Here is a 14,345-nt window from a genome sequence, read left to right on the forward strand (position 1 = left end):
TTCTGCATTGTGGGCCTTATTCGGCAGACCATAAAATCCGGTAAAGCTGTGACTATTGAAGGAAAAGTCCATACCTCCCTGACTATTGTTGTAGGATATGATTATCTCCCGAACTCTTAAAACCACTCAAATTAGCTCCTTCCCTAATTTGGAGTGGTTTTAAATAGAAAATGTCTCTAATAAGTTTTAAAATTCTAAAGAAAAAATCTAGAGATACAAAAAAATTCAAATAAAAAATTCAGAGCTCAATAAAACACCTTTAGAAACTTTTTAAAAAAGGTTTAGCTCTATGAAAATGGGAAAACTATCCATAAAAATCTAGAAAATTAGCAAAACAATTTTTAAACTTTTTATGCCGAAAATATGATATGTGATTAGCATGAATGCAACAAATATTAATGTTGAATGCATTCATGTTATACATTTGTGTTGTTTATTATGTTTTTATTGCACAAAGCTTTCAAAACACGTTTACGAATCAATCAGAATATTTTGAGACTTTTCTAGATATTTGTGGATACTATTTCCACTTTTCTAAATCTAAACCTATTTTTTATGAGCTCTAAAATTTTATCTTAATTTGTCATTTTTATGTCTATCCATAGAATTAAAAGAATACGAATATTTTGTATGGTTTAAAACCTTGTCAAGTATTTATCATTTTTAAAAGACCTATTTAAAACACTAGAATTTCACAAGAATGAATTCAATTTCACACAAAAACACAGAGGCATGAATATTTTCTCGTGTTCAACATTAAACAAAACAAGGAGGGCAAAACCACTCCAAACAAAGTTAGGGAGGTAATTTGAACTGTTTTGTGAGTTCAAGGGGTAAGAGAATATTTTTATTTCCTGGGCATCAGTTTGGCAACGGCGCACGTATGACGTACTCGCTCCGTCTCAAAAAAGAATGTCAATTTAGAATTCAGACACCTTATCTGATCATTTGTATTATTCAAATTTTTTACGTAAATATTATATATTTTATTAAGACTTATTTTATTATTAAAGATACATTACTAATGATTTATATTTTATAAATTATATAAAATTTTTGAATAAGATGGATGGTTAAACACGATATCTAAAAGTAAATAAGACTTGTGAATTGCCTTTGCATTGAGTCGATGCGGTTGTTGTTCCCGTTTACCTTGAGGTAGTTGTGATATGTGTAGCTGGCTGGTGTCCCCGCTCGGGTTTTAATTAGAGACGGAGAAAAGTTAGGGAATTGCTTATTTGAGTGGGAATGAGATACATAATTGGTGGTACAATATTATATCAATGGAAGAAAATGTAGCTAAAATTATTGCCTAACAACGATATATACCTAGAGTGGGTATTTTTGTAAATTTAATACATAGTCCATAATTTGATAAGCATAAATTGTTTGCAAACATCAAGAAGGACAAGGAAGTTGAATGTGCATTTAGGATTTTGAAAGGTCATTGTTTGGTTTTGGTAATTGAGTGACAACTTAGGTGGACTAATAGTATTTATTTGAGATATACAGGAGATTAGTCCACATGTGGATATGTGATGATAAAGGAACTCATTGCATATGAGACATGACATGGAGTCATGTGACCAAGGTGGAGAAGATCAAGATGAGGCTTGGCTCGATGGACTAGTTGCAAGTGTGAAGGGCAAGTCAGAGGCTTTGAAGCGAGGGACCGCGTGTGACGGTGAAGCTTGAGTAAGACTTGGCACCGATGGACCAAGGCAATGGTGAAGAGCAAGTGAGGTCAAGATCGATGAACCAATACGGTCATGTGATGATATGAAGTGGATCATATCATTTGTGATTGGTTGGTGCATGTGTTGCATCAACATCGAAGGAGATGGAATGAAATACGCAAGGCAAAGGTATAACCTATAGGGCATTTCATTTCACCGGTCTAAGTTGAGTAGAGAAGTGCTTGACCGGATTTAGGATAGATAGCCGTACTATAAAGAGGGGAAATCTTTAATTGCAAAGGTTATCTAGTGCCACTAAGTGTGAGTCTCATTTGTATATAACTAGCGCTTAGTGACGTGGTGAGAATACTTGAGAAAGCCCTAAAAATTATTTGTTAAAATGCTAACTTAAGTGCTCAATTGTTTTTGGTACTTCGTGGGAAAGTTAGCACCTTAAAAAGGGGTTTTGAGTTGGAAAACCGAGCTAGTAGGCATGCCCAAACAGCAAGGGGTCGATCGGAATTATTCACTGCCCTACCTGGATATTCTAATATATGTGCTTGCGACAGAGAGGGGTCGATCGGAATTTTTCTTGCTCTACCCGGATATTTTCATGGCCCTACCTGGAAATTCCGGTTGAGCTCAGATCTAACCCACGCCAACGGTCAAAAGTGTGTTTGTCTGGAATTATTTCCTACCCGCACTGGAATTTCCTGCGAGGCTGAATCTGACCGTTGGGAGCGCGAGCTGAGGTATTTGGGGCTGCTGCTGCCCTCTTCCTCCTCACTTCTCTCCCTATTTTCTCACTTTAGGAGAGCAAGCAAGTTAGGGTTCCTCCTCTCCTCTCTCTCTCCCATGGATTTTAGCTGAAATTTCTTAGAGAGATTGAGAGCCCTTTGTGGGTGTGGATGAGAGGTTGAAGATCCACCTTTCCCCCTTCCTCTTCCTCTCATGCTTGGTGCTATTTTGAGTGAGGGAGTGAGAGCCTAGTGTGTGCATTCGTGATTTGCATTTGGTGGCACTAGGAAATCTTTGTGATTGGGGATTTCTTGTTACTCTTGGTGATTGCCATCACCTAGACGGTTTGGTGGATTGTGACTCCGTTTGAAGCACGCAAGAAGATTGTGTGGTGCTTCGGAGGAGGATTTGTGAGGGGTACGGTGCTCACCCCGCGGGGATCGCGAAGAGCAACTCTATTGGATTGTGCGTGTCATTGAGCTACCTCACTTGTGGGTAGGTTCTTGCGGTGTCCTAGTGAGGACGAGGTTCGTGTAACACCTCTTAGCCGCCGAACCACCAAGTGTTGGTCGACACAACGGGGACGTAGCTTGGTGGCAACCAAGTGAACCTCGGGAGAAAATCATCGTGTCAACATTGTTCTTCCCCTTGGTTTGCAAGTCCCTAACCCAAGCTTATATTTACTTCATATACTTGTGCTTGTGTAGTTGCTCTTGTAATTAGTTACCTTGTGTAGCTTGCTAGTTATCCTCTTGCTTGTGTAGCTAGAAGTAGATTCCCTTGCGTGGCTAATTTGGTTTGTGTAACCTTGTTAGTCACATTGCTTAGTTTGTGTAGCTAAGTATTTTACGCTCTCTAATTTGGCATTGGTTGTCTTTTTATTGAGCTTTGCTAGTGAGCTTAAGAGCTTTGTGCTTTTGCTTACTAGTTGTGTAGGAGCTCCCGGGTTTGCAAAGTACTAGTGACATAGGTTTGTGTGACCTTGCTTCTAGAATTGGTTAGGTGAGCTCTTGTTAAGGTAGCACCTTGTTTGCTTGTTTAGGATCTTTTACAAGGTGCTAGAGAACTTAGATAGAGGGGTATAGTCTTAGCTAGACCGATAGTTTTAATTCCGCACTTATTTCGGTTAGCCGGCGTATTAAGTTTTAGAAAGGACTATTCACCTCCCCTCTAGTCCGCCATCTCGACCCTTCAGATTTTTGTAGTCTCATTTTTATATTTCGCGTCGACCAACACGTCTATATGAACAAGAAGATCTTGAGAATGACGTGAAAGCTTGCAGCATCCTTCACAATATGATAATTGAGGATAATAAAGACAGAGAGCCGAGTCCTAATGGTCTGAATGAGGAAGTCAGCACCTCAACAATTCAAAGCAACTACAATTACTCTTAGAGATAACTTAAAGATGACAAAAGTAATAGCAAGAAATGCACAAATTCATGGTCATGAATTCATGCTGCTTATAAGCAACTTCAGTTAGACTTGATTGAGAATATTTAGCATAAGTCTATGAACTTAAATTAATTAAGTAAATATATCAATTTTATGAGAAACTAGTGCCAATGTTTTCATTGTGACATATGCCCATCCATGTTATATATTTAGAGTATTGTTATATAGAAATGTTCTATTATTATTTATTTGAAAACTCACTATTCATCATTTTTGCAGTGTAGGTGATGTGTTTAGACTCCCTTAGATTTTTTTTGTACCTACGAAGATGTTATTGTTCCTGAAGTTGATGCCCATCAAGATGATGGAATGACGATGACCGTTACATTTTACTATGTATTCCATATCTCTAGCCATCTAATTCAAGCTTTATTATATTGTGTATGAATTTGGGTTGTTTAATTTTGTTATCAAGTACGCTACTTGAGTATAAACTATTTTGTACTTGAGTTAATATTTTACTATATATTCTCATGGCATTGTTGTTGAATTATCTTAACGTAAGAACTACTATATACTTGAATAAGAAGTAAGAATTATTTGAAGCTGAGATGTATATTTGAGAAGATATGTCACACGCGAGCTACTTTGTTACTTACCATACTTGATCAACTCCCTTTTTGATGCATGATGCGTAAGGTTTAGTTATTATTTTTCTACAACAAACTACCATGAGTTAGGAAGGTTAGTTTATATCTACATTTATTGCTCTCTCATGCTTCCAGTTCTATGGAGATCATAGGTTGGGACTAGTAATAATATCGTAGGTGAAAGCTAGGCCAAGGTCCTTTTCAAATAATAGTACTAGTTATATGTGTCTATTAGCTAAGGCAACGGATCTAGTGCAAACTTATCTCCCGTACAAACTGTGCAAACTCTAATCTGGATCACAGGATGTTGATCCAAGGGGCGCGGAGAGATTGGGTAATTTTGCACTTAACCGCACGCTCTTAATCACACTTTTACAAATCCCTCCTTCCACCTCTCTCATGCGCTCCCTTGGATCAACATCCTGCGGTCCATATTAGAGTTTGCATAGTTTGCACGGGAGATGAGTTTGCACTAGATTCGTTGTCATTAGGTAATTCTCTATTTTAAATTATAAATTGTTTTGCTTTTATAGGTACATATCTTTTACTACCTATCTAGATATATGCAATGTATAGATATGTACTTTCTACTATATATGTATCTAAAAATTAAAACGACTTATAATTTAGAAGTACATAAAACTAGTTAACTTAATAATTTAGTCTAACATATTTGGACAAGTAGAGATTTTATCAACAACTTTCTATACACATCTTTTGTTGACGAGGAACACGAGTAGTCCCGTTTCACTGAATTTTGGCTTATGATGATGTTTATGCTGAAATGCTATGAGAAGAAAACATTGTGCTAAAGTAGTGCAGCAGAATAGGAAATAAAGAATGTCAAGGGTGTGATAGAAGTTTGAGGTAAAGAGACTAAGATATACAAAGATATCCCATCGATTCTAATAGAACAATTCTTACTTCTAAAGAGTCAAATAATTTAGAGATTAGTCAACTTTTCTTTTAAATAGTATCATTATGGTATCGAGGCTATGTTTGCATCTACCTAACTAATTATTACATGTGTTAGTTGGAAAAAATAGCTAGCTAGGTGGTAGGTAAGGCATTAGCTAACTTATTAGTCGGGATTCAAACATGAGTTTGTCTAATTTTTAGCTGCTAATCTGTTCTAAAGAAAAGAACAATTCTCTTTTTTAAGAGAAACAAATTAAAATTGGTCAAACCTAAAAATACTAACATTTATAGTATGAAGACTCTCTCTGCATCCATCCAACTAACTATTAAATGTTTTAGCTAGAAAAAAACTAGCTAATAGCTAATTGTTAGCTGTATGGTAGGTGAGACATTAACTGAGGATGCAAAACATAACCTCAACTAATATTTAGCAGTTAATTGCTAGCTACATGGAAACAAGCCTTGAATAAGTATCATTAGTTTAATCATGTATTATACTATCATAGCAAGACCTTGTTTGATCATAGACCTAATAATTAGCTCCTTTGAATCTAATACATCTTGCTAATTGGTTATCAGTACCCAACTGTCAACTATTTCACTAGTTGGACCAAATCATCTAATATTAACTATGAGCTATTTGCTAGCTAACTATTAACAACTAATAATGGATCCAAACAAAGCCTAGATTCAATAGAGATATAAATATGTTCTTTTCTTTATTTTAAATTGTAAATTAATTTTAGTTTTCTTTTATATATATATATATATATATATATATATATATATATATATATATATATATATATATATATATATATATATATATTATGCACATAGACATACGCTATGACAACTATATAATAACAATATTTGTATCTAAATATGCCAAAATGACATATAAATTACTATGTCCATTCGAAATTATGAATTATTTTGATTGTTTTTAATTATGCACTTAGAATAGTCGAGACGATTTATAATCTGAGATGGAAGAAAGTAGAATATAGGAAGTACATTTTCTTTTAAAAAACAAGTGAAGCTTAAAATTTTGATTTTAGTTACATATTTTGTATTCCTTTGACATCAAATAAAGCAAGCGACGAAACGGGAACATCGCCACCGTTCAACTTTAGAGGCTCTCGTAGGTTCGAGGGCGGTGCGTCGTTCTCGTTTTAGGCAATCTTTGCCTCGTTGCCGTTCCCTAATTTCCTTTTTATTTTATCCTGCTATAAAAATAATAATCATAAGCAATCTAAAACGATAATGATGTTTCTGATGGCAGAGAAGAAAAGGAGTAGATGATGATGGAGTTAAGTGACATGACGTGGGATCGCGTCAAGGCACTTATCTCACAGGGTTTGTTGCACCCAAATTTGGCAGGACTCTAGGCGCGTCCGGGCCGCTCGGTGAGCCGTCGGATTCCCCACCACCAGACCAAACGGACGGCGGACACGAGAGGCCAACAGCGCCACGGCTCTGGCCGCCCACCCAACGCCGCTCTGGCAAGCGGGCCCCGCACCCCGCCCGCGGATAGACAGACGAAACGAGAGGCTGCGCTGAGCGCGCGGCAAGGTCCATGGACGTGGGGCCCGCGCCTCCCCTCCCGTCCCGCGTTCTACTACCCGCGCGCCGTGGTGAGGTGAGGGCACCGAGGGCGAGAACCAGCTCCGTGGACCCGGTCCGTTGTACATAGGCCGTGCGGACCCCACCCCGCGCGCTGCTCAGTGCGGCGTTAGACTATGCACCGGGTCCACGGTCCAGATCCCGCGGGACGGAGAGCGGAGGAGGCTGTGGCCCGGTTCGCGCGGCCCGGCCCCGGATCGAACGATTTGGGGAAAAAAGGTGTTGTGTTTCACAAAAGAGGCAAACACTAAAGCCGGTAACGGAAACCCTAATGATCCCCCAAATCTCCCAATCCCTCCCGAATTGCTATTTAATGTTCCTGTTCTTCCCCTCCGATCCGATGTCCTCCCCAGTTGCTGCGCTCCCCGCGGCGATCGAACCCCGGGCCGCGGCACTCGCCGACGTTGAGGAGGTTTCCGGCGCTGGTTCCGGCGCCCTGTCGTCGGCGCCATGAGGAAGAAGCTGGACACGCGCTTCCCCGCTGTAAGATTGAATCCCAGATCCTGCGATCGGCTTGAATTCCCGTGTCCTGGTTCCTGTGCGTATGTTTGCGCGGATGCTTGATGCGTGTGCCGTCGTTATGCATGTGGCTGTTTGAATTTCTTTCTGACGGTGAAGTTTGCTTGCGAATTCTTTCTTCTTCTTTTTTCGTTCTTTTTTTTTTGCTTTCTCAAGAAAAGTTTTCCCTATGATTTTACATTTTTACTGGATCGGTATGCTCTAGGCTTGTGGTATGCATGCCTGTGTTTCAACAAACTTTTTGTGGTTCGTTCAGTACAAACATCAGGACACTTCAGGATTTTGGTTGGTTGGTGATTTGGTGAAATTCGCTGTAGATCTAAGCAGTTTCTGTGGTAGGTCTTGTTACCACCAGCATTTCTGTGATAGGTTTTTGGCTGTGGATCAGGTTACCTCAGGGGATCTTGTTTGAGAAGATAGTTTTTAGACTTGCATGCTTAACTACCAGATCATAATTCTAGGACCTGTTGTAATGTAAGGAATGATGAAGAGAAAAATTGTTGGTGTCCGGATGCATTGAGAAGTTGTCCAGTATTCTTTTTGGATGTTCGTTAAGCTATACCATTGCCAGTTTAACCATTACCGACTGTCTGCAAGCCCTCATAATTCAAGACCTATGGTGGTTGATAGTGTGGTTACTGGATTATCAGCTTAGTTTTGTGAGAATGCCTAGTTATTTTGCAATGGTATTTTATCGCTGTGTTATGCATTTGTAGATTTAAATATTTAGGCGGCAAAAGTCTGTTTCACATGGAATCCCATATGTGTTGCATTGTCATTTGGGATGCAATCTTCACTATCATTTGCTCTGAAATTATCTTTCTACATATGCTAGGACTGATGTTTGTCACCTCATGTAGCAAAGCAAATAGACAAAATTAATTACATACCACTTCCATTTTTTTACTCAAGTTGTGGAATGGAAAGCAGTTGATGTTTTTTTTTTGTTTTTTTTTTGCGACAAAAAACAGTTGATGTTTAGTATGGGATAATAATCATAATTACGAACATTGCTTCGAGTAATTTCTTGACTATACCCTTGTGTTGATCTAATGTCTACTTATTGTGTTTTAACATACAGCCTCGGATTAAGAAGATCATGCAAGCAGATGAAGATGTGGGCAAGATTGCTTTAGCTGTACCTGTTCTAGTGTGTAAGTCAATCTACTATTTTTTTGTTACCATTTACCTAGATAGCTGTTTGGCATCCTACTAGATCAATTTGAGCCATATAGTTCTCACTAATCAGTAATCACTGCAGAATGAATCTTTTTTCCCGCCATGTTATGATTCTGTTATCCAAGAATTGATTAGGATTTAATTTAGGAGACAAAAAGGATAAAAACACATGCAACTGAACTATATTTTCATGTAAAGCATGTACTTCCCATGCTTGTCACTGTATTACTTTATCAGAAATAGAATGTTTTAATTGGTTCTCTGATTTTTGACATTGGTGCCAAACTATTGTTATGTAATGTCAGGCGTTCTCTTTGGAAAACTTAGGTACTTATAAGAATTGCCATAAGCAAAATGTGATAGCTCTCTATTGTTTCTGTAATTGTTTTGATGAAGTATGGTGCACTATACTATAGTTATCACAATCTTCGTCAATCATTACAACATATTATTTAAAGAAAGTTAAGTAATGTGGTAGCAAGATTAAATTGGTCCATTATTTGGTAGTGGATGTAGAAAACTAAACAGGACCACTGTTTTAAATAGTGCGGATTATTTATCAGTTGCAGAATGCAAAGTATGCTTTAAATCATATGTTGATATCTGTACTCTAATTTCTGCTTTGTCTGCCGCAGGTGATACATGCACTTTTCTTTATTTAAATTGAATTGGCTTCCAGAGTTTGAGATGATATGTCTGCATACTGTGCAAAATAACTCCAAATTTGTCTTGCCGTTTAAACTAGCCTATTGTATTTTTTGTAGTCTGTTTTTCAATATCAATATATAATTTCTTTTAGCATTGTCCGCATTTTGTTCAAATTATCTAACTCTTCAATGTCCTTGATTTGTAGCCAAAGCATTGGAGCTATTTCTGCAAGATTTATGTGATAGGACATATGATATTACAATTCGAAAGGGGGTCAAGACTGTGGGTTCTTCCCATTTGTAAGTATACTTGACACATCTTCTTGTCGTACGGAGTTTAGGTATATATTTTTGTTTGATCAATGTAAGAGGGAGGAGCAAGTTATAGAAAATATATGAGCGTATACCCCTACTTGATTATCAAAAAAAAGAAGCTTAGTAGTATTTATCTGCTTTACATTTTAGTCTTTCCTTTGTTGTATGTTGATTTTACATGTCGCATGTAGGCTATTCTATACAAGCAAGCAATAAACTTAAGTATATATTGGTATTGGCAAGGAAGGCCTTGTTTTGGGTTGGCAGGAGTATAGGTTCTGTATTCCTTTTCAAGCTAAACTGTTCTGAGTTATATTATCTGGTGATCCTGTGTACCAACTGCTGTTTAGGGTCCGCATTAGTTGTGTTTGAATCCTCTAAATTCTTTTCTTGCGGATATTTATAATGATCCCACTCTTATGAGAAAGAAAAATTAAGTTTGTGTTGCATGGCCTGTTGAATGATGGGAAAAAAATGTAGACAGGTGCTGGCGAGGCATGGGGTTGGGGTATAGTGTTATGTCATTGTTTGGAGAGAAAATGAACTTATATTCTGGATTGTAGTATCATTTTTTGCATGTTTTTAATTCATCATTTCTTTAACTCATTATTAAGTTTTTGCTTAATGTGTTCAGGAAACAGTGCATACAAACGTACAACGTCTATGACTTCTTGACTGAAGTAGTCAGTAAAGTTCCAGACATTGGTCCTTCTGATGTTATTGCTGATGATAAGCTTGGCAAAAGGAGGTAATTTATCTATCTTGTAGTTAACAAGGTTCTTACATGTCCCAATCATCATCTACGAAGTGTTAATGGATGCTGAATTGTCATCAGGAAAGCTGAAGAAGATGGAAGTGAGGAGGAATTAAAGAGGACAAGAAATGTAAGTCACTATGATCCATAAGACCAACTCTATGTGGATGTTGCATATCTCACAGCTCTCCTACATTTTCTCAGAAAATTTGGCGAAATAACCAATTCGCCCCTCAAGTTTTACTAGAGGATCAATTTTGTCCCTGAACTTTTGGATCGGCCATTTCAATTCTATAACTTTCTCTTTTGGGGGCTCAAACCTGTCCTTGCTCCCACATTGCATGCCTTGTCACCCATGGACATCCGTTGTTGTTTCATCACACATGAAATGTCTCTTTTGTTCTTGTTATGCTCAATTGCTAAGGGAATGGATGCAACAATATCCCAGTCCAATTGACTATGAGCATCCTTAACTATATTTTATCCTTTTTGTTTCTTTACCGATATGTTACTTCACTGTCTCCTTCAATGCCCTTTCTTTCCTTGTTAGATTATGGTTAATCGTACTCTCGCTTATCACATAATATATAACCTTTTATAGCTGCCAAGGTAGTGGATTAGGCATTAGTTGGAGATTACATCATACATTCCTTTGGTAATGTAGCAAAACAAGTGTAAAAGAGACTTCTCTTCCACGATTGCTCAACAAAGTATGACCAACACTGGCTAGGCATGGCATGTTGGAGTAAGGATATATTGGAGCCAAAAAGATAGCTTAGTGACTAGATTGGTCGGTTTGAAAGTCCCAAGGATGGACAAAGTGGTCTAATTTTTTTTACTAATGTTAATCTAAAGTATGTCAGAACTTAATTTCCTGCTGTTATGTGTCTTCCAGGTTTCACTTCATATTATCAAATATGATAATCCCATTTTCTATTGAGCCTTAGACTTTCTGAGTTCATGTTGCTGAATGAGTTGCTTTTGTGCAGGAGACAGAAAGCTATACAAGCAATGGCAGAGGCCGTGGGAGGGGCCGTGGGAGAGGCCGCCGTGGACGTGGAGCTTGGCGGGAGGTTGTCACAACTCATGAACAATTTGCAGAGAACCAATCTAGCAAGCTAGCCAGCCTAAAGGTGGAGGTAGCAGATGAGGTCTCGAATGCAACTGAAGCAAAAGAGGCTACTACACCAGTGAGCAATGCCAGGGCTTCCATAAGGAACATTGACTTGAATTTGGATCCAACTGATGACGAGGATGATGTTACAGTGCCACCCCAAGCCCAGCTGTCAGCTCCAGCAACTAGCTCCGCCGCAGCCACTGCAGGACCTGGACCATCTGCTGCAGGACCTGGACCATCTGTTCCACGGTCAAAGGAAGGAGCAAAACTCAAGGATTTTCTTGGCGCTTGGGGACTGCCTGACATGAGCAATATGGAGATGGACCCTGTCCAGTTTGCTTTGTCAACAAACCATAGAGTGGAGGAGGATGAGGATTATGACAATGAAGACTAAGCTCCGCCTTTATAGCTTCAGAGTTGGTAAGTAGGAATAGCAGGACAACTGTAGGTTCAACTTAACTCTGTAGCAGTTCTCATGTATCATTGTATCATAGCCGCCCGAAGCTGCTGATGTAGCTTACAATGTTCCAGAGGTTAAGGTCGTTCGACTAGTTGACTGTAATGTTCTAAAGTTAGATTCCTGTGAACAGCTAGTGCTTCTGCAGATAGTACCAGTTGTACATTCCAGTTGCTTTCCAGTTTAATGTTAATTAGGCTTTTGCTTCCTTAGATAGTCGAGAAATCTCTTGGTTGATGTGTCATGTATGGCAACATGAAAAGCAAGAAGGCTTTTAGATTTCTTAGCACAGCTCATTCCATTACAGGAGTCAATATTTCATACAGCGTACAATACATGTGGTAAGATGCTGGTTTATTCATCATATCATATATATACTTTTCCAGTGGGGGATGTATTCCATGTCCGACGGCTAAATTCTTTCATTGTTGTGCTCCAGCCCCCAGCCAAAAGCTTGTGAGCCTCGAGGGAAAAAACACATCATCATGGCACTGGAAGATGATACCTTCACTACCTGAAACATGGTTATCCAAGCACAAGGAGAAGTTTCAACAGTGATCCCAGCTCGCTAATACCAGGTTGTACAGAACGAACCATTTCAGTTTTTTATTCCCTCGTACGCATTTCTTGTGCTAGTCCCTGTGAATGTGAAAGATCCTGTACCTCAGGCGACCGCGGCGTCCCCGACCGGCTGGAAGCTCTGCAGCTGCTTGAAGTTCTCCCACACCTTCTCCCACACCTTGGCCTCGTACAGCTTCTTGCCGCCGCCGGCCTCCTTCACCTGGACGGTGAAGTGGTGCATGGTCCCGGCCACCACCTGGTGCCTCACCTTCACCAGCCTCTCGAACTCCAGCATCGCGTTCTGCACAACATCGTCAGTGACGGCTCCGATCTCCGGTCTCTACTTTTTTTTTTTGTAAAAAAAAAGGTGCAAAGGAACTTGTCTTACGGTCTTGCTGTTGTGCTCGTCGACGGCGAAGCGCGCGAGCTCGATGGCCTCGAGGTCGTTCTCGTGGCCCTCCGGCGCGTCCCGGACGTCGCCTACCATCCCCACGCGCCGCCCGCTGTGTGCCTCGGCCATCGCTGACGACGCGGTCCGGCGGCGGGAGCCCGGAGGGAGAGGAGGCGGCGGCGAGACGACGGGCACTACCGCTAGTGGGAAGGAGCAGGAGTAGCACTTGCACCGCCGAATGGTTGTTGCTCCACGAAGCCAGATGCGCATACGTCTGGAGTGGAGGAGGAGAGGGGGCAGGTTTTATAGCGAGAGGGGAACAAACTAAAAACCAATGGCGTGTGGAAGGTGTGTTTTGCGCTAGCTGGTCGCCGTTTGCCGGACGATGCGGCGAATACGGTGATGGGGACGTGCAACGGGCGTTGGGACGCGGGCGGGGCGAAGGACCTGCTGCGGTGATGGCGACTCCGATCCGATGCTTTGCGAGGAAGCAAAGCGATGCGGCGAAGGAAATGCTGTGGAGCCGACGGTATGCTTTGGCTCCGTGGACGGGTCCCGTCACCTGTTTTGATTTTTTTTTTTACGCGGAGTGAAATGATTCTCTGCCTAGGCTAGAGCTTACTATTAGGGAAGAAATTGTGCGACCATGATGTATCGAATCGAATATGGCGTTTCAGTTGGCACCAAGGTATGGCCGGTGAGAGGGGCCTTCTACCAGAGTTGGGAGGTCTCACTCACCTATGGTGAGCAGACGGACACAGTTCATTTTCTGGACTACTCGGAGCAAGAGATTATGAACACATGATTTTTGTTGTTGTTTTATTATGAAGAGATGTCTGGAAAACGAGGATACACTACTCAAAGGGTGTTTAGGCCAGTCTTAATGCATAGTTTCATGACACAGTTATCAAGACTATAAACTAGGTAACCGAGCTATAAGAGTTTCATAGAGATGAAACTCCTCTCTCATCTGATGAAACTTCTTCATTTAATGACTCTGCCAAGTCATCAATTTTGCTTATGTGGCACCTTATTTAATGTGCATGACACTCCCATGAAACATACATTGAGACTGGCCTTACCGTGGGTCTCAATGACAGGGAAAGTCTGTTTTCAATTGCACACGGCAACTTTCCCATGAAATACCTAGGACTCCCAATAAGTGACAGAAGATTAACTAAGGCTGAATTAAGATTTAAGGGCGTAAGCAGGGGACGAAACAGAGAGAATACTAGAGACCTGGAAATGTGGACACTTGTTATTTGGAGGGAGATCTATCTTGATTAACACAAGCCTCACTATTACTCCTGTGTATACTATGGGTTTCTATTGGCCACATGAACTCACCAGAGATTTGACTCTGTGTATACTATGGGTTTCTATTGGCCACATGAACTCACCAG

At 40.1% G+C, this 14,345-nt stretch overlaps 2 protein-coding genes across 2 annotated transcripts; one reads left to right on the forward strand and one right to left on the reverse strand.

The window, feature by feature from the left end:
- On the forward strand, positions 7,162 to 12,197 carry LOC8077043 (dr1-associated corepressor homolog). Its single transcript, XM_021447763.1, has 7 exons — positions 7,162 to 7,258; positions 7,356 to 7,485; positions 8,603 to 8,675; positions 9,554 to 9,647; positions 10,297 to 10,410; positions 10,498 to 10,546; positions 11,406 to 12,197. Exons 2-7 carry the CDS (start codon positions 7,453 to 7,455, stop codon positions 11,925 to 11,927), a joined length of 885 nt encoding a protein of 294 aa, XP_021303438.1. The 5' UTR covers positions 7,162 to 7,258; positions 7,356 to 7,452; the 3' UTR covers positions 11,928 to 12,197.
- Positions 12,239 to 13,231, reverse strand: LOC8077044 (cysteine proteinase inhibitor). Its single transcript, XM_002441264.2, has 3 exons — positions 12,940 to 13,231; positions 12,654 to 12,852; positions 12,239 to 12,504 (listed from the first exon to the last, which is right to left on the reverse strand). Exons 1-2 carry the CDS (start codon positions 13,210 to 13,212, stop codon positions 12,655 to 12,657), a joined length of 471 nt encoding a protein of 156 aa, XP_002441309.1. The 5' UTR covers positions 13,213 to 13,231; the 3' UTR covers positions 12,239 to 12,504; position 12,654.

Source organism: Sorghum bicolor, chromosome 9 (genome assembly GCF_000003195.3).
Source record: "Sorghum bicolor cultivar BTx623 chromosome 9, Sorghum_bicolor_NCBIv3, whole genome shotgun sequence".
NCBI classification, from domain to species: Eukaryota; Viridiplantae; Streptophyta; class Magnoliopsida; order Poales; family Poaceae; genus Sorghum; species Sorghum bicolor.